A 20,642-nucleotide genomic window follows, 5' to 3' on the forward strand; every position below is an offset into this window, starting at 1 on the left:
AGCCCTGTTGTGATAGCATTAGTGGGTTGGACTGCATGACCTGGAAGTGGCCTGTCCAGCCTCATTATTCTGTAATTCTGAAAAATTGTGCTGTATCTTGCTTCTTTTGGGTTTTGGGAAATATTAGTTTAAATGTAGTGAAGTCACAATATGGCTACCTACCTGTAACAGCTAGGCCTTTTGTTGGTGTCATAGATGCAATTGTTTATATCAAATAGCAATGTTGTATGTCGTCCTTATTATAGAGGAATTTTTCAGAGCATACCCGTGAGACTTATGCTTTGAGAAACAGGCATTTCTGATGTAAGAAAGGTTCCTTGCAGTTGTAAGAACTGAAAAACTCTTCCCATCTCATACATGTGCATTATAGCAGTTCTTTGCTGCCGAGATTAAACCCAGCAATACTTGTTATTTCATCACTAATTGCACTATATAAAGGGGGACTTTGAACTCGTGGCAATTTTGGTATATTTTGTTGCAGAACCACACTGCATAGGTATATTTTGTTGCAGAACCACACTGTACACTTAAAATTTAGGAGGGGTTTTGCATCTATATCCACAGCGGTTTGAGAAGTAACTTGAAAATAGTGGGGTTGCTTGTTTGTTTCTTTAAGTTGAGGTCAAATTTTATTTTTATTTTTTTGGCTTTGGAATTCAGTTTGGAAACCCTTTGACTAGCTTCCTTAAGAGAAAGCAATCAACAACAAAATTTAGCAGATCTCATTTGTCCACATACTTGCGGGTATGCATGTATTTTCTTAACCATCTTTTCTAGAAGTGCTGTTATGGTACTGTAATGGACACATTTCTATTATGCTAGGTGCTAGGCATTTAATCCAGTTTTAAGATAATTAAAAATACCTCTTACAGAACTGTAGTTGCCCTGGCAGAACCAACTCTAATATTAAATTGTAAATCATAGCAATTCAGCCAGTCATGGACCTATAACAGTTCCTCTTCTATCCCATCGCTGCTGATGGGCATACCCCACATCCCTTGGCAGAACACTTCGCAAATATATGTCCTCTGCAGAACACCAGCAGTGTTGCCAAATGCAGGTTATTCTGGGGCACGCTGGAAGCAAATGCGAATCTTCATGTACCCACTGAGAACGTGCCATCAGCTGTCCTCTTTCCTGTGTTAAAGGATTCTGGCTGTCAACAGCAGTGACACCATTGGTACAAGGAGGTTACAATTCCTAAGCAGGTCAGTCTCTTGCCGCTTAAGGCAGCGTATCATAATTAACATCACAGACTCCGCCACCCAAGCCAGATAGCACAGCTCCTGCAGCTTTTTAGGTTTTTGTCACAGAGACAATCCGCTCTGTGAGGTTGCTTCTTTACTTCGCTCTGAACGCCTGGCTACGGTTCAGACGCCCAAGTAATGATAAACAGCGAGACAGAGTGACAACGTCTGCTTCCAGGAAAAACAAGATAGACTCTTCTTGAGAATGGTCTCTGAGACCTTTGTGTCTCCCTCATCCTCCCTTCCTCTCGCCCCTCCCTTTTCTTCAGTACAGCAGTCTGAGATCAACTAAAAAAGTGGCCTGCAGACCTTCCTGCTACAAGTGTGAAATGTCTGTCTGTTTGATGTCAAAAGGTATGCTGTGTAGAGATAAATATTTTGCCAGCTATGTTTATCTTATATTTTCTCAATCAAAGCATGTGTTACTCTTTTTTGAAATCTAACTCACTGTAAGGCACAGATTTCACACCAGTCTAGCAAGTTGTGACTGAGTAAGAATCTTGCCAGTAACCCCTGGCAATAAAACTTCTTTATTATTGGTGTATATGAAATAGTTGTCTGCATTGCTACACACTCTCCTGATGTTTACTAAAAATATTCTGCTGGTTTTAATCTGACACAAGGCAGTCCATAATCATCAAAATTTACTATTCTCTGGCGTGATTTTGATCATAATGCAGTCAAGTTGTAGAAATGATCTAGATTTTTTTCTTTATTTCCGAGATTATTGTTACTGTTATAGGGTAATTTAGTGTGGTAGAGCATGGAAGTTACCAGTCATTTTTTTTTCTCTTGTTATTTGGTTATTGTTATCTTTATTTGGGCAAAACCTGCTTCACTGAGGACAGTGATACTAATTGCGCACAGAGTTGCGCTACCTTGGTCTCATTTGGAACCCCTCATCTTCCTGGTATCTGTTCAAAGTTTCCCTTTTCAAAGTAAAACAGTGTAACTACTGTCATTGCCCTAAAAGCGTTCCTATTTTTAAAAGGTGGATTTTAGCGTCAGTGTGGATTTACCTGCTCAATTTATGTCTGTGCTGTGGATAATCTTGATAAATCTGAATTCTTTTTAGCTGAACATACTGTCTTTGTCACTGAACATGAATGGATGTTTAAGGACAATATAGATAATTCTGCTTTTGTGACACTCTTCTGGTATTATTAAAAGAAATAATTCACCTTTTTTACTGTTTTGACTATTTTAAATGGAGGGTGATTGTCATGGGCTGAAAGGTTGCCTGAAATGTGTCTGAAGCAATCAATTAAGGTATTTCTTTTCCACCCTGCCTTAGATGAAAAGTGTAACATTGTGATTACCTCCCTCCTCCCCCTCTCTTCTTTCCTCCCAGCAAGTGGGAGAAAGTAAAAATTGCTTATGAGTTATTCATTGCCATTCAGCTGACTGTGAAGTATTACCCTATGTCCTGATCCGTTTTAAGTTTGCCCATGGTGTTCTGGGTACATCAATATCCATTCAAAGTCTTCCAATAAGCAATTGAAGCAATTCAAGGAATAGTGAGGATTTAAGGTGAAATGTGTTTATGTGAAAGTTGTAGTAAGAAAGAAACACGTAAACACAACTGCTGGGCTCACTTTACTAAAACCAGTGATGAGAGCAGCATGCAGGACACAGTGTGGTGGCAAGAAGAGCTGCACTGAAGCAGAACAGCAGTCCCATCTGGCAAGCATTTTCTAGTACTGGTTGAATTATTACACAAAAGGAAGGATAGAAAGAGGAAGAACATGATAGTTCTGCCAGTAAGTGTATTAAGCATAGTGTTAGCACTTTTATGCAGTGACTTTGTTAAAGAAACCTGACGGATCAATCTGCTGTGGTTGGTAAAACATGCCAGAGGAGAGTTGAATAAAACTTCATAAGGTGTTTTTATGATAAGGCAATTTATCACTAGTCACATAAAACCACTCTTACCATTATCTGCAAAATAAGTAGCAAAGTGACTAAGAAAGAGAACTGGTTGAGATCCTGGTGTGTGGTTACCCTGTGCTCCTCAGAATATCGATGTCTGTTTTCATTGGGAATTTATTGCACTTTTCTGTAAAATGGACCTGGACTGTAAAAGCCTAGAGAGTTCCTGCTTTTGGAGACTCAACAGCACTTACAGATGTAGTTACAGCACTCTCTTGGCCATTCTCTTCTGATTCAGGCACAAGTTTATCTGATTTAGTTTGATTCAAGTGACGTTAGGATAACATTGTTTGCAGTGAGTTCATTGTTCTCATCTGCTTCTGTAACTGCTGTGTTGTTCACTATGTAGTTCCTTCATCTTTAAAGCAGAACGACTTGGTGTGTATTCCTCCTACCATGTGCATGCATCCCAGTTTCTGTAACATCTTCTTGGGACAGTTGGAATTGGATGAGTTCCTTGTGCTTGGTTTTGAAGTCCGCAAACATTTCATGATTTGGTAATGGCTCCCTACCACTGGAATTTATTCTCTTGGGCGTTTTGAGAGAGACAGCCTAACAGGTGTCAGGAAATGATGCAAGAGTAATCTCCCTTTGTTTATTGTTTTTGTGATGATTATGGAGCAAGTTATTTCTTTGATCATTTTTCTAGTCTGAATGCTCTGCCTGTGAAGTCTGGACATTTTGCCTTTTTCTTTTCAGAGACACAATCCCCTGATGGTCTTACTGTCAGATCCAGGCCTGCGCTGCAGTTTTCTCAGGATTAATTCTGTTTATTTTAGTAGAGCCACTGCAAACCTGCATTTCTTCCATTTGAGAGCTTTGTGTACAGTGCCTCTAAATAGATTTTGCAAAGATTAGTTTTTCAGTATGAGCAAAGCATTATGAAAAGGAGAGAAGCATGCAGTTGTGACCGTTTGACATAGGCTCTCCTCTAGGATGCCAGGTTTCACAATCTGTTTTGGTCCCCGCTGTCTTTCTTGATTTTTTTTTTTAATTGTCTTGAGTGCAGCTATTACATATTTCTGATGCTGGCTAAAACGATAGACGCTTTTTGATCAGGAAACTCATTAGACTTGAGGCTTAAATATTACTTTCACCTATATTGTTTTTTGTCCCTTGCTATTTACATATCCTGGTAATCCTTCTATTGAGAATAAATGAGAATAATTGAGAATAAGTATTGAGAATATTTATCCAGTATAGTGCATTGGAATCCATGTGGCACAAATGCACTAAATGGCACCAGCGACTGTTGAGTGAGGAACAGGACAAGTAACATGTGAAAGCTGGTTACAGCAAAATCTTGTTGTGTTGATCTTGTTTCCTCTGAGTTAATTGTTCTGTGATTGTGCTGCTGCTTGCTTCTTAATCTAGACAAAGTAGCTTTCATTTCTCCTGGAACAGTTTTGATTTTAAACCTGTTTTAGAGTTTTGTTTTTTTGGGGGACATATTTATGATGCTTTTTATAATGGTCTGATTCAGCTTGTTATTGGAAATAAGTAAGTTGTAGATCCATTTATGGGTGAATCCCTTAAATGAGGCTACTACCTGTGCTCCCTGCAATTTTATTTTACTTTTCCTAGGTTCTACAAATTTGACAGATTAAACTTTACCAGACTCAGCTCCTTAGCTATACATGACTACGTGTTCAGTTAGATGATCTGTTTGTCTATGCTGATATTTAATCCCTCTAAGAGATGTTCTACTTCCATCTGTATTTTTAGGCCAAGTTTACTCTTTGCAGAGGTCTACCCAGTAATTTTGAATATGATTAGTTGAATGTGCTGAATGTGTTTTTGTTTGTAATTGTTCTAATTCAGTGAAGATAGCATTAGTTATCTGCTGTGCCTTACTAAATGTGTTGCAACTTTCTGAAGAAATAATCTAAAATTAATGGTGTGGGACAAGTGTGGATTCCTCATGTTCCATTGATTCCTCATGTGTTTTGTTAACTTTCTTCAGAATTGTGCCTAAGAGATATCTGATGTAAGCAATTTAATAAATGCAGCAATTAAACATAGAGATGAAATAGAAGAACTTTGTAAGTAAAACACTATAAAGTAAAAATAGAAAAAACAGTGATATTCTCTATCTATTGCACAAAATAGTTTTTTCCTCAAGAAGTTTGTATTTTTACTGTTTTGAGATAGTATTTCAAGTTCTCTGAACTATTAGTAGCACTATAGTAGATTCTGAACAGCTGTAATAGTACTATAGTAGTCTCTGAACTACAATTCACAAACATTCAACTTAAAAAAAATAAATGTGAAAGCAAAATAAATACACAATACAACGAGATATCAGTTTGTGCTTATCTGGTATGGATAGGTGTGACTAAAATTTTTATCCCTTTGTTTTAAACAGAATGTTGGCTTTGAAAGCTCAGGGAAGAAGAAGCAGGGAGAAGAAAGTAACACAGTGGTAAGTACCATATTTTTCTTTCTTTTACACTACACAAAACATTAAAACATAGATCCTGTTTTTTATTCGTACAACATAATAATCACCTCCTAAGCACTTGCATTTTACTCTGCGTGAGCTCTTGTTCTGAATGAAATTTTTTGTTTGTTACAAGTATTGGTTTAAGAGCCAAGCGAATTATGCTTATTTACAAGGTATTGTGTGCTTATGCGTATGTATGTGTGTGTGAGTGTATATATAGAAAAGAGAATATAAAGGAAGCTAAGCTGCAGGAGAGTAATTCTGTTTTGAAGGTTAAAGTCCATTATTAAATGTTTTGGTTTGTGAAGGATTAGCATTTCATACTGCTTTTTAAAATAAATTTATTTAGTTCTTAGAAAAGATGAGCACATTTTCCAAAAAATTTTGGATAAACAATGCTTGAAAAAAAATGCTTCATTTACTTGTTGGGACTCTTACCATCCATTTTTCTGGTTTGCATGGGAGAATATTGTATCATATAATTTCTCTCTTCTTCGTGTATTAACATTCTTTACATAGATATTATACTTGAGAGTATTAAAATTAAGTCAAATACAGTTCATTTTTTTTGTTCAAAGCTCTGGAAAGGAAGTGTGTTCAGGATCAGTTTCGTCTTTAAACGATGCCATGTGGATGGCACTAAGTTGATTTTTGCCTAATATTTTAAGGGTGGCTAGGTGCAGGTATTTCTCATGAATAAAAAGAATACCCAACAGAATATTTTGTCTTCAGAACTTCTGTATGAATGTCTACAGAGTGCTGCCCTTCCCCTCCCCCAAGCCAACCAAACAAAAAACAACCTTCCCCCTTCCCCTGCCCCCTTCCTTCACCAATGTATGACAGCAGCTTCCATCTGCTTTGATTTTATTAATAGTGCTGCTCAGATCGTGGAAATAGGAATAAATATTGACACTCCAGTGCCTGTAATTATGGAACTTACTACGAAACATGAATTTTAAACATACAAAATCTGAATTTTATCTGGCATTGCTACAGACAATGCATAACTTAAGGAGACTGTGCACATGCTTCTATCTCATTTTTTCCTGCTTTTTGTGTAGTCTACAGTGCTGTATGCTTCCTGTGCTTTGGCATTCTCTGCTGAGCTAAGAAATTGCTGTTGCTGTGCTGCCTCAGCTGTGCTTACTACTCCATAAGGATCGCTGCTTCCCATGGGCAAGTGACTTGCAGTGCCTTTTCCCTTTTCCTTCCCATATGCTGTTTCATCTCTTTCGACTGTTGTTATAAACGGAGGAATTAAGACAGCATCTCTTCCTCTTTGCTTGAATAGATGTTGACAGTATGTGATACACAGCATTTACTCATACAGTAGATCCAGACATAATCTCTCAAAGGACTAAACCAGAAGCATAAGCGGTTTAATATGGTTTTATACCTCTTCCAGCAGGCTTACAATCTCTTAGTCTGTTTGTTCTGTGTATTTAATTTTCATTGTTTTCTTTGTATAGAAAGTCAGGAATTTGTTCTGTTTGTTTCTGTGGATCTTCTCCACATCAATAATGAAAGAAAATTGAGTTATTTCATGTAGTAATTAGTGGATTTTGAAACCAAAGTGCTTCTGAGATATCTTGGTACAGCTAGCTCTACCAAGTATCTGTGATTACTAGCTCTACAGCACTGGAATAGCTGTACAGCAGCTGCATTTATTTGCATTGTGTGTTTAAACAAAATGGGAGAAAGTGGCAAATGGAGGATGGAGTTCTTTTTAATATACTAGTGGGATAAATTAATCTATTTCGTATTTCTACATATATATGTTCTAAATTCAAGAATATGCATTCAAAAACAAGAATATGCTTTCAAGAACCAAACATATCTGTTCCATGTTGTGAAGGAATTTGTTAGCCATTTGCAAACCTCAGTATTGAAATATTGATATCATGGCTTTAAAAAATCTTGGGTTTCTTGTGAAACACTGAATGTTTCACAAGCCTGTGAGGGGCTAAAGTTCTCTTCATTGTTCAGGTTACGACAGTAGATACCCTTGAATTTGTATAGCTTTTTTGATTTGAGGAGAAACGGATGAAACTCAAAGTGGTTTTTAAAATCAATTTATTCCTCTTAATGTTCTTAGTAACACTACAAATACCCAAAGAATACGCAATCAAGTCAAACGTCAGAAATGTAGCTTGGATCTATTGCTAATTTCAGCAACATTGTTAGTGGTATACAATTAGAGACCATTCTTCAGATGAACGACTCGCTTGGATAGTTTGACTGTTCAGATGGAAGTTAGTTTCTAGGGGTGGCATGGCAAAAACACAAAATGAAATATGTGAGAACTTAAAACTACCTGGGGTGTAGGATATAATACCTTTTCAGGTGACAGCAATTCGATGGCACAAGTGCAATAAACATTCTATGTACTTGTCTGCTTAATGAGTTAGTGTTAATACAAAAAGTTAAAATTACAATTGTTTGGGTATTTTTTTTATTTTTTTATTTTTTTCTCTAAGCTTAACCTATAATTTTCCTTGTTCTGTTTTTTAAGGTTGTTTCTGTAATGCATCTTGCCTTAAATTATAGGTCTGTATTCTTTTATACCTGTGCCTTACTGATACATTGGTCTAGGAATATAGCAGAGTACTGACTCAGTTAAAGGCTGTGTTTAAAGCAGAATATATTCTTATTATGGAAGTATGCAAGTATTTGTCAAGAGTTTTCTTGCTTCTTTTCTGTTTAAAAATAGTTAGGTTGTTTTATTTTTATGAAGTTGGATCTGTTTTTGTCATTGTTAGGCTTTTGACATAAAAAGGTCAAGTGCTGACTGCTTTGTTATATTAATACCTTTTTATTTATTTTTTTTTACATTTACATAATCCAGCACAAATAAATGTTCCAAACAAATAAAAACAGTGAATTGAAGTCTAGTTAGAATTTACTTCATAAAATAATAGAAATGGAAGATTTCAGCAAATGTCTGCAGAATTCACACTTGGCATTGATTTCCTGGGAGTTACCTGAAATTCTTGCTGTGCTGCCCCTTGGAGTTGGGTGTATATTTTGTGTTATGCTGTGTGGTTTTTATTTATGTTGTTGGTTTGGTTATAGTAATTATAGTCGCTGAGAACTTTGAAAGTAGTTAACTCCAAGAGAAGCTTTGAGTTTTGTTACTAGTTTTTGTATTTCAGCAAATTAGGCACAGTATCAGTGATTTTGTTTGTATCCTTGTAGCTGTTGAAACAGTAACCACAAAACTGACTTCTGCCCTCTCTGTTCCCTTATTTTCTTTAACAACAACAAAAAAGAAGTGATAAGCATCCCTCATTTTTATATTTAACAAGTGGTTGTTGTTATTACTGTATTTACTATCATGTTCCTCCTCCTGTTGTTACCATTCACCATTGTTGTTTCATGAGTAATGCCTTTTATTTCATTTGCTCTGAATGCTGTATGCAAGCAAGTACAATGTGTTTTTTGGTGTTCCCTGCCTTTGAGAGGACATGCAGCCGTGAATGCAGTTGAACATTGTATTCATATCAGGAGCAGGGAGACTCAGGCTATAGCTTCACATTAAAATGGTGAAATGGTTCCAAAAAACCTTTTCATAAATCTGTTCGCTATTGCTTGTTCTCTCCCCCTACTGCAGCACTTTGTTTCATTGGTTTGTCGTTTGTCTGAGTGTTTGCTGGTTTCGTTCAATGAAGCAAATGACAAAAACAGTCTGACTTTGAAAAAAAAATCTCTACATTTTTTGTTTTGTTTTGTTTTTTCTAGAAGAGGTGGAAAGAAATAGCACGGATGGGAGGCAAGAGGAAGTGAAAATACCTTAACTTGGTGTTGTCACCAAATGAGGTTTTGAAACCACAACCAGAGCATGCCAGTTGCATTTAACAAGAGGCAGTCTCCTCACAGTACACCCTTTCTTTTGATGTTTCAGTTTCTTGTCAGAGTCCATCAGGCTCCAGAGCCATGCTTTCCTCTCACGAAGAGAGCAAGAAGGGTTGCTGTGGAGCAGGTGTGTGGGTCAGGGTTTGTGGGTTGCACAGGAATCTCGCTGTCCCCTCCCCGCTGTGAGAGGAGAGATGCTTTTGGGGGATGCCCGAGCCAAACCGTCCCCTCCCCAGACCCTGGCTCTTTGCTTTCCTGTAAGAGCTGAGGATGTTCCCAGTTCCTTACAGTATGAATATGTTTACTGTTTACCCGAATTCTTGAGGGCTAGAGCTCTTGTTGGCTGGAAGAGCTTGGTTTAAGTTGTGCTGGGAGTTGACACAATAGAGCCTCTTTTAACATCAAGCAAACGCCCTATATCTGGGCATGTGTTGTGGTGCGTGTTGCTGCCTTAGGAAGAGAAAAGCCTGTAACATTTCTAAAGACAAATCAATTCATGTTTTTCTTGCCAATGCCAGAAACTTCATTTTGTACCAATTTGCTAGTGTAGAAGTGATGTTTTTTTTGTTGTTTGTTTAGTGGAGTAAACAGGATTCATAAAAAACATACAAACAACAACATTATTTTCTTCATAATCCTGTTTCAGTAATAATTTGTTGGGGCATCTGTCAGTTGGCCAGATAAGCCATCCCGAGTCTATCAGGCTGCTGTGCGTGCCACTGCCTGCCCTCCCCTCCCCCAGTTTTTTCCTTTCCTGTGTTTACACATCCTCTGCTCCGTGATTCTGTGCTCATCTGTAGGTAATGGAGTGGGCTAGAAGGAGCCTGACCAGATATTTTTGTGCCGGGTTGTTCTTGCCTTTCTCTATAAACATCTGATGACTGGTTTCATTTTCAGCTCTGCTGCTGATGTAACTGGTAAACACCCTTCAGAGAGGCTGGGGGGGGAGGCTCCTTTCACCAGCTTACAGCATGAGCGGTCACATCCTGTTAGCATCAGACAGGAAATTTCAGCAACTAATGGCACAATAAAACTATTGCTTTTAATGCCAATTAACAGGGATTAGGAACAAAATTACTGTGAATTTAGATTCTATTTGTAACCAGCACGAGTTCAGAATTCTCAAAGCAACATGATAAGTGTGTGTGTGTTTTAAAATGTTTATCAAAACACAGCCAGACATGTGTTTAAACAAACTTGTCCTGTGGTGTGCTGGTGCTGTTGGGCTGCCGGGCACTCGGGTGACGGGAGTGTGTGGGGAATTGCTGAGGAGCTCCAGGAAAGCATGATGTTCCACTGGCTGACATGCTCCCCGAGTGTCTGAGTTTGTAGTGTGTATCCAAGCCTGCTGTTGGTCTTGTTTTCTTTCATTGATCATGGTCTTTCAAACCAATGTGTTGCTTTTCTGCTTCCAGTGGTTTTATTCTGTTCAATTAAGATGTCTCACCATTTATGCATTCAGCCCACTGCTGTTTCAGTGTAGATTTGCCAGAATTACAGCGTTTGCTTTGCCCTAGATTCTCCAGTAATCTTGTCTGGATGTTGTATTAATTACACAGTATTCTCCAGTTGTTCCTTCACTGTTTATTAGCAAGTGTCACTGCTGAAATTCAGTCTCTAGTTAACGAGGTTGATAAGACTTAAACTAATTCAAGCAGTCTTCGAAGTCTTAGATGTACTGCAAGTGTATAGAAGGTTTTAAGTGATGGATGCTATTAAGATGTGATTTGACTTTATTTTGATTGCTCTTATTTTTGCACCACAAAATTAAATGTTGTTTCGATAGCACCTCTTACAATTTTATTGATTCAAATACAGTGGGAAGGCAAAATAAGGAAAACAAACTTTTCTGAAAATGGCAAACCAGCTGAAACTAGTTACTGTCTTTGTTAGACTTTACTGCTTTGGTTCTGTTTTTGTGATGGCATGCTTTAAGTGTAACAAGGTGAGCTAGTTTCTGGAAGTACATTACTGTGGGGGAGTTACAGCTTCGCTCTTTAAATTGGAAGTCTTGATACATTAGTTGTATTAATTTCATAGTATGGTAAACTACTAGAAAAGGAAAAACTTTCTTCCTTTTATTTTTTAATGCAATAAGTACATGCAAAAATAGTAGGAGCACAAATGAGTAAAATTCAATGGCAAATAAGATGAACAACAGCAACTTACAGTTTTATTTATGTAAATAAATTGAATTGTTCTTTGTATGCAGCATGGGCATGGCTTCAAAACTGACAAGTGGCATTTTTTTATTTATTTTTTTTGCATTTTCAGGCAAAGCTTATTCAGATGTGGATATAAATACTGTCTTTCGGTTTTGGGTTATTTTAGTAGCCTCCTAAAAGGACCTATGTTGCAAACTTTGTTACACTTTTTTGGGGAAGAAGATTGCAAAACTGATCAAGTGTTGATTGTTTTATGTCTTCGTGGCTACCAAGTCATTCAGTTTATTTTTTTAAACTGAACTACAGTATATGATACTTCTTTTCTTCATGCTGTTTGCTTGAGAAGCTGAGTTTTTTTCTAAAGAAATCCTGCACATCTTTTGAATTGCTGTTATTGGTAACCTATCCTACTGTTGTGTTTTTTTTTGTTTTTTTTTTTGTTTTTTCCCAAATGTCGTTGAACAACATACTGCAAATTTATAACTAATTTTTTCCTTCCTACATCTTTCCTTCCTTGGCTATCTTGCAAGTTTACTTGCATATCTAGAGTTTTTGTGATGATCCTGTAAGAATAAATACAGTATATATTGTATTTTGAAAACACATCTCTTTTGAAAGATATATCTCCAAGAATATACTGTTGTGGGAAATAAAAAAGATCTCATCCTCCCCACCTCCCCCAACCCCCAGAGAAAGTACTGAGATGAAAACTTAAATGTAGTACTTAGATGAAAACTAGGAATTTACATATAGATTTAATAGGCAATCTACAAATTGCAGTGAAACAAAGAACTTCATTGTAAAATTTTGCAGAATGGTTCCTTGTACAGCAAGTTCTGTAGAAAAAGAGATGTTAGGCAATATAATCGTATATGTTAGGGTAATTGTTGGAAGTATGATTTTCTTTTCCTTTCCTTTTCCTCCTTGTAAAAGCTTTTATCTATGCAAAGCTTTTAAATATAGACTGTCTTTATATGTGTGCACAGACAGTATAGTTTCATGTGTTGTCTCTATGTTGTGTTTCATTTACATCAGTAAAATGTTAACTTTGTCTTCTAGTAGATTTTTGTTTGTTGCAGTGGAGGGTTGATAGATGTAAATAAATCAGAGGCCAGTAATGGATGCTTCTTGTGTTGTTTGAGCAGTTGGGGGAGGGACAACATGTTTGTTTCTGAATGCAGAGAACCTTCAATTTTAAGGTTAGAGAGTTGATTTAAAAAAAAAAAAAAAAAAAATGTATTTTTAAATGACACCAATCACCCTTTGATTTATCTGTTTAGCCTTGCTTCTTTCTCCTGCACCTTGAAAGTGGCCACAGTCTCAAACTGGATAGAGTATATGAACTGATAGCTATCTAGATAAACAGATATAAAGTAGAAAAAATGAGATGAAGCTTTAGTATGGGTGATAGTAAATAAGTTGTGGCATTACACATCACAGCAAAACATCTTTGTTCTCTTACTCCCTCTGGTTCTGACCATACTGGTTAGGCACTCCCATTTCTTTTTCTCATGTATCATAAAATGCTTGATTTGTCTCACAAATTTGAGACTTGATGGAATAATTAGTCTTTGCCACCGCTGAAACCCTAGAGGAAAACCTGTCTGCACAGTCATCATTACCATCAGGATATAGGCGGGTAAACAGATAACATTTTTCTTTGTCCCGGTTTGTGTAGTTATTGTGGAACTTGTTTCCTATCTATTCTGATTATAGAGTGGTGTCTTTTTCCTCCTACTCCCTTACGAAGTAAAATAACTGTACCAAGACCCTAATTTTTCCCTCTGTTGGCTGCTAACATAGAAGTTTAATTGAAAAAAAAAAAAAGTATCTATGGATCTAAGTTTATTTAAGTATCTATGTTTATATGAACCATGTAGTTAACTCTTGCTCTGTACACCAAATTTTCAGCAGTTGAAGTGACTGTATGAAGCAAAGTTACTGATGGCTCTAGCTAGTTTGATGTGGGTGTGCCTTTCCTTGCCAGACTTCTGGTAACCAGCTTGCTGGTACAGTCTCTGCTCCAGGTCTTGCTGTTTGCAAGGCACGTGCTCTTCTATTGGTACTCCTCTTTGAAGAGGCTGCTTCTTGCTGAAATTTTTCCACAGCTCAGTGTATCTCTGAAATAATACAGACCGAAGTGAGATGGTGTTTCTTTTTCAGTTAAAGGCTTTTCTGTTTGTGAATGTTGGCAGTGGGTTTCCTCTCATGTCCACATTTGCAGCCTCAGAGCCCTGGAAAAGGAAGGCGCAGGGGTAGCTCTGTCCTGCTGAGCACATCCGCCCTGGCAGTGCCTTTGGCATGGGGCTGTGCCGTGCTGAAGCCCGTTCCTGTGGGAGAAGCAGGAGGAGGTTACGCTGTTCCCCTTGCTGACTCGCCTTCTGTGGGAATCCCCAGCAGTGAATCTGCAGCCTCTGAGCTATTTGCACTGGAACGCCGCTACATATTTCTATTTTTAAACCTTTTTCTTTAAACAGCGGGGATGGGGTTTTATGGGGTGTCAAGTCTTTCACTGCACGATCAACAGTGTAACACAATCCTAGCAACCTTGAAGTATTGTTAAAAAAGGGGAAGTCTTGACTTCCCACCATCTGATCAAGAGTTTTCTTCTATCCTTCTAATGGATGGTACCATCATCTGTCTGTATCCAGCCTGAGTGGTGAGCTGCACTTATATTTAGAGAAAATACCAAAATGCAGCAGCCCCCCCACTCTGTTGTCATATAAATTAAGCTGAAGTATTTGGCAAGCTGGCTGCTCATAGGAAAACCTAAATGCATTACCTTTTTCTTGTTTTAGCAAGACCAGGGGTTCTGTAGTCTCTGACTTCATCCTGCACAGTGGCCAGGATATTTTACTGTATTCCTGTATTACTGTTGGCTAACCAAACTGTCTGTACGTTAAAGTGCAGTCTGCTAGATGTGTCTGAAAGACTTTTTTTGCACTTGGAGAAGAAAGCTTTCTGTCACTAGCCTAGAACATGAAAAGTAATTTCTGCAGTTCCAAAAAATGGAGCTTAAATGAAAAAAAAAAAAAAAAGCCATATTTTAATTTGGGGTGTTGGCAGTTTGAGAAAACAAGTTTTCATCTCTGTTTTGGAAAATTATATATTTTTAGACCAATTTCCTGAGGAAATGAAGCTTACACCATCATGTCTGTCAGTCTGTACATGTTGGTCCTTCCTGAAAAACCGAGTCTGTCATTTGATTTCAGCCAAACCTGAAAGTGAGGTGACATTTTGAAGATTTCTTCTGAATTTTGTGAAAATTGTTTGCTAATTAGAGGAAAGAAACCTAAACTTATGCTCCTGCTGAGGAGAAAAGAGGCAGAACTTGGCGAGTGTACACAGTCACTAATCAGCTAGCCAATTTGTACAATTTAGATTTGCCATCTCCTGCTGAGTAGGAATATGTAGAAGCCATGGAGAATAGAGAGACTGTTCTAGCAATGGGGTGAGTTAGAGGGAAAACGACAGGTTTCCATAGCAAAATGAGTTTTGTTAGTTCCAGCATGCACAGCAAGATGAGTTGAAGTTTTCCATACTGACTGAAATTGCAAAAAATTGAAGGAAGTGCTTTATCTGGGTACTTAGAAACCTTTTCTTTTAAATAAATAGGCAGAACATTTGGTGGAAACCATGCTGGCTACTTGAGTAAAATTCTGCCTTTAAATGAAGGATTTGAAATTAAGGTACACAAAAAAAAGTGTAGCTTTTCTATAGCTAAATTTTAATTCTCAATAAACGGTTGATTTAATTATATTAACCAAGGCTGTAAAAACATGATTGACATTTAAGAAGTGCTGCTTCAAAATTCTCTGCTTCTGTGTGATGTTGGGCTATGTTGGCAGTTGACAAGTTCCAGGCTAAATTTTGGCTTCATCCACTGGTGTCTGTAGGCGTTTCAACCATATTTAATGCCGTTGTGTTCTGTTCAGTTTAGAAGAAAACAGAGACGTTCTCCCTACCCTCCTGTACCTATAGGCACACGTACGTATACACTTCTACTTCTTTCTTGAACTATTTAGCAGCCAGGAGAAGTTTGAGAAGCTGTCCATTTAAGTTCCTGTAGTTGTCTGGTTGTTTTTCCTCAGTGTACCGATTTTCTGTCTTGCAGTGCCTGAAAATGACAACGAAGCGGAATCTGTTTGTGCGGCTGGTGCCATGCCGCTGCCTGCGCGGAGAGGAGGAAACAGTTACCACACTTGATTATTCTCACTGCAGCCTGGAACAGGTGCCTAAAGAGATTTTTACTTTTGAAAAGACCTTGGAAGAACTCTACTTAGACGCTAATCAGATTGAAGAGCTTCCAAAGGTAGGTTGCACAGTTTTCCTTTTTGTTACATCTATTAATTCTGTTGCTTCATAGTTGCTGGTAGTGTTTAGCTTCCCACTTCATCTTGTAGGCTGCAGTTTGCCAAATGCTTTTAAACAAAGTTTGGTCCTGGAACAGGCAGTCTTGGTAGAAAGAATATTTATGTACTTCAGCTGGACCAGTTCCCTGTGCTGCCTTGGGGTGAAACTGCTTAAACAAGTGATCCAGCCCAAGAGGAGAAGCTAGCTGGTACAAAGCAGAAGAGGCAGGCTAATTTATTTCTGTGGCGGTGTCTGTTTAAACTGACTAGCACTATTCAACAAATTGCTGCATTATTTTGAATCTCTGATAATACACGAAGATTAGAAGAAGCAAGATTAATGTTTTATTCAGATCTCTGTGCCCACAAAAGACAGCTACAGTCCGAAGTATTCACTTGAAGTCCTTGCTTTTTTCTTTCACTGGAGAAACTTTGTGAAGTATCTCAGATTACTTAAGCGCAAACACTGGAGAGCTGAAATGCCACTTTGATCACATCTTTTTTTATAGAAATTAATATTCATTGCTAGTTCTGAAATCAGAAGACAAAATGTGTGCAGAATGAACAGAACACTAGAGGAAGGAGTGAGATTTAGTTCCAGTGAGACTTTCAATAAGTACAAAGTGGTCATTGCAACAGATTTATTTCCATTACTATATCCTATCTTGGTGAAGTCAGATTAAGTACTAAATATTTAAAATTGTTTTGTCCCAACTGTGTGTAAATCTTCACTGTCGCACAGGATGATTGTGGAATGCTCTGTTCATTTTTTTGAATGCTTGTCAGAACCACATGAGGCTTTGCTGATTTGGATCTTGTGGAAAATAGATGAAAATAATAAGGATATAAAGCAGTTTCAGGATAGTAAGTTTGCTGTTCATCAAAAGCCCTGGATTCCAGTGAAGCGAACTTAGTTTAGAGCTTCTACTGTTTTATTCCAATAAAAGTGTTCCTTTATTATAGACTTAGGCATGGTAGATTTTAAATTTGCTTTTGAGGGCCTTTTATCAGCCTTTAGACTTGTTCAATTGATTTTAGAACTTCCATCTCGTCTTTTAGTTTTCTATATTAAAAGAGTAAAATTAAATGCTTAAAAAATAGAATAAAATACCTTCCTTAATGGAAAAAAAAAGTCTTCTGAGATCTTTGTGCATTAAATTTCTGATTTATTTTTGAAATCTTAAGATTTCAATTAAGGAAACATCTTCCCAAATGGATAATTCTCTATAATAAATAAATATTCTTTTTGTAGTCTTAAAAGAAGAAGAGGGACTGTACTGTAGGGACAAAAGGAGTTCATGTTGGAGTTCTAGACCAGAAGAGTCGTAATTTTGGCTATTTTTGTGGTCTTAACTTTGATAAATTAAGCATTCTTTTCAGCTTTTATGTCATTCTGGTTGCTTTTTTTTTTTTTTTTTTTTTTGCTACCTTTCAAATTTTCAAAAGAAAATGCAAATTCAAATACTGTAAAAGAAACAAGCCAAGAGATGAGGGAGTAGTAAAGACATACTAAAATTTAATTTAATTATTTTATAGAGATTTTAATCTTAAAACTATCTGTAGAAGGTTGGTAAGGGAAGACCACTAAAATTTGAAATAATCCTAATAGATCTGGAGCCAGAGTTTCAAGCTTTGTATACCTTTTCCCTAACCTAAGTTTTAGTGTTTCAATTCTGAAACAGGCTTCTAATTAAGACATCCTCTCGGAAAAAGGGTGCAGTACATGTTAGGCTGTCCAGCTTTCTGAAGCCTGGTTAAGAAATTCCCACTCTTCCCTTTCCGTTTGTCCCTGGTGCTGTGTTTTTTTCCAGTTTTACGGTTTGCTGCCCTTTGTATGTTATGGCAGAACTGTTTTTGGTCTCTGTTGTCAACCTGATACCCAAAGTGATCTGTCAATTGTTCTTGTTTTGTTGATTTTTTTTTTTTTTAAATCCTCAGTCCAGTGTACTTCAAGTACTTCCGGTGTACTTCAAAAACTGGTTCTTGCAGTGGGGCTTCTCAATTAAGTTGACCTAATTGAGCTGAGGGTACAGTATGAGCAAAGTACATTGAGAAAGGAGGAGAAAGGTGGTAGAGAAGGATTTTGCTTTACCTGAAATACTGGTATTTAGTATCAGTTCCAAAAGTAACTGGGTATTTGAAATGCTTTCGTCGTGTGTGGCCAAGTAATGTCTGAAAAGATGCACTGTCTATTCCAAGTTATACAGTGTACATTTGAGATGAAAAGCTCAAACTGTAGCACCCACTTTGCTGGAAGAAGCTGGAGTTCTGTAGTAAAAGAGACTCTAATAATATGATTTCTGGTGCTTACTACCAGTAATGGTGATCTACTTAATTACTGAATCTGCAAACATTAAAATACAAAAACAGAAGGAACAGCTACAAAGTTATCCTGCAGAATTCTCCCACTCTTTGTATTTTCTTTCCTTAGGGATCTTGCAGTTCCTTTTCACCAGACTAATTAGGAAAATTTATGATTGCAGGAGTCCAGATTACTGTTTTTAGGGATGAGTTTTAAGGTTTTCTCTTCTGTGCCACTACTACTGTCATATTTTGTCAAATTGCAAAGCTTCTGGATAAGAATGTGAAGGTACCTTTCATATAGGAAGGGCTCTGACTCTGAGCTAATATTAGATGTTAATTATAATAACTAGATGCAGAAGTTATTACACAGATTTTCCTTAGATCAAACTTTCATTAGTTCTCATTGTTTTGTTAGCTTTTGGAGTACTTGAGCTAGAAATTATGGAAGGGAAATAAAACTTATTATAACGTAAAATGGATTAAAATGTGAAGTTATTTTAGAGAAGATTAATTCCTACACAAATGCTGTGTCTCAGACTTAAAAATGGATTTGTTCATTTTTTATTTGTTTTGAAGAAACTCTGGGGTACCACATGGCACGCTTATCATGGAAAACATTTTGCGAAGTTTTCAGGACTATGTATAAGGTCACAATTTGAGACACTGGAAGGAATTTGTAGGAAGTACTAAGCACAGCTATCAGCTTGCTGTGGCTGTTTGTACTTTTTCTGCTTTCCTAAGCATTTTAAACTTGGTCAAGTTTGGGGAAAAAATAGTTAAAGTGCCTGTAGTCAAGGACTCTGAATTGTCTGGCCTTCAAGCTGTGAGGTCAGAAGTTGAAAAGGATTAAAAACAAAAGCTATATAGAAGAAACTAAGAGAAAGTTGCTCTTCACTTTTTTCTTTGTTTCAATAGCAACTTTTTAACTGTCAGTCGCTGCACAAGTTGAGTTTGCCAGACAATGATCTAACCGCATTGCCAGCATCCATTGCAAATCTCATTAATCTCAGGGAACTGGATGTCAGCAAGAATGGTAAGTTACTTCACTTATTATATTGGGGTAGCTAAAAGGCAAATCACCACTGACTGTACAAAGATACCAATAAAAGTATAATTTTCAGAAGCTGTACATCAAATAAATATGACCTTAAATCACTGCTTAACATAAAAGATACTCTTTAACGGTCTGTGTTGTTTGTTTTTAATTATATCTGTCAAATAGATTGGTTTATAATTTTAAGATTCATTACTGAAAAATGATAGTGTAAAATGTTTCTGTATTCTCTCAAAAATGCCATTCTTCAAAGTTATTACTTTTAGTGGCTTTTCTCATTCTTCACTATACTGAAGAGAGGTAACAACTTTTAAAATTTTGCTGGATTCTTTTTTTTTTTTTTTGTAATTGCTTTTAGTTAACTTCAATGATCTGTCTGAAAATTGTAGTAAGACTCAGCTGCTTTTCTATTCTGATCTGGGGATGATAACCTCTGTTGCGTGGGGATAAAAAGTGAATATGGACAATGACTAGCTTATGTGACTGACTTTCATTCTGTGTGAGTCAGAGCCTTTTATAAATTATGAAATGTCAGCCACGTATTGTATATATGGGTATATGGTTTGGGTTTTTGGTGGTGCTGCATTGGGAAGTTGGTAAATCTGTTCAAATGTGAGGAAGTTGAAATAATTTATATTGTGTTATCAGGCTTGTGTGGTTTATTTAAAAAAAAAAAAAAGCTCAATCATGCTAATTAGTGAGAATGTGATGATCTTGACTTGGTAATTCAAACTGAAATTAGAAGACCTTTCTTGGCATCATATTTGAAAATAAGAATGACATAAATTTTACATAAATTACATAAGATTTTATCATAACAAATTCATTGTTTTATTTGGACAGCTAGCTAATTACAACTATAAAATTAAGTAAGTTCTGCTTTATTGTGAAAGTATTCGCATTGCTGAGGTGTTGGCATTCTCCTTTATTATCCATTGTAACCCAGTCTCTACTTAAACTGTTACTTCATTATTTTTGCATAATGAATGCAGCATTTAGTGTAATAAATTGACCTGATTGTTACTGCTCTGTTCCTGGTACAAGTGGATTAATAGCCTTGCTTAAAGAACACTGTCCTTAAACTTTCGTAATGACAAACAACTAAGAAAGAGTCATCCTTTTGTCCTTTTCTGGGTGTTAAAAGGATTAACTGTTTCCAATACAAGTTCTTGATAAATAAGATTTGAAAGCAGCAAAAGGGTTTTTGAGCTCTAGGGTTGGCAAATTCCTTAGTTTATGTACATAAATAGGCAGCTGGTCACTTACCATCTAGAGAGTTAGCCGTTCATCCAAAAC

At 36.9% G+C, this 20,642-nt stretch overlaps 1 protein-coding gene across 6 annotated transcripts in view; it reads left to right on the plus strand.

The window, feature by feature from the left end:
• The window catches only part of ERBIN (erbb2 interacting protein), a 120,942-nt gene that overhangs the window by 36,936 nt on the left and 63,364 nt on the right, over nucleotides 1–20,642 (plus strand). For 5 of the 6 annotated variants that reach the window (XM_082783568.1, XM_082783572.1, XM_082783570.1 and 2 more), the window contains 3 exons: nucleotides 5,542–5,598; nucleotides 15,751–15,948; nucleotides 19,208–19,325. In XM_082783568.1, the coding sequence (XP_082639694.1) occupies nucleotides 15,760–15,948; nucleotides 19,208–19,325 (307 nt within the window). In that variant the 5' untranslated portion in view covers nucleotides 5,542–5,598; nucleotides 15,751–15,759. Of the gene's footprint in view, nucleotides 1–1,305; nucleotides 1,602–5,541; nucleotides 5,599–15,750; nucleotides 15,949–19,207; nucleotides 19,326–20,642 lie in introns of those variants that run through there. The other variant, XM_082783571.1, reaches the window with a different exon arrangement.

Source organism: Aythya marila (genome assembly GCF_965140915.1).
Source record: "Aythya marila genome assembly, chromosome: Z".
Lineage (NCBI taxonomy): Eukaryota > Metazoa > Chordata > Aves > Anseriformes > Anatidae > Aythya > Aythya marila.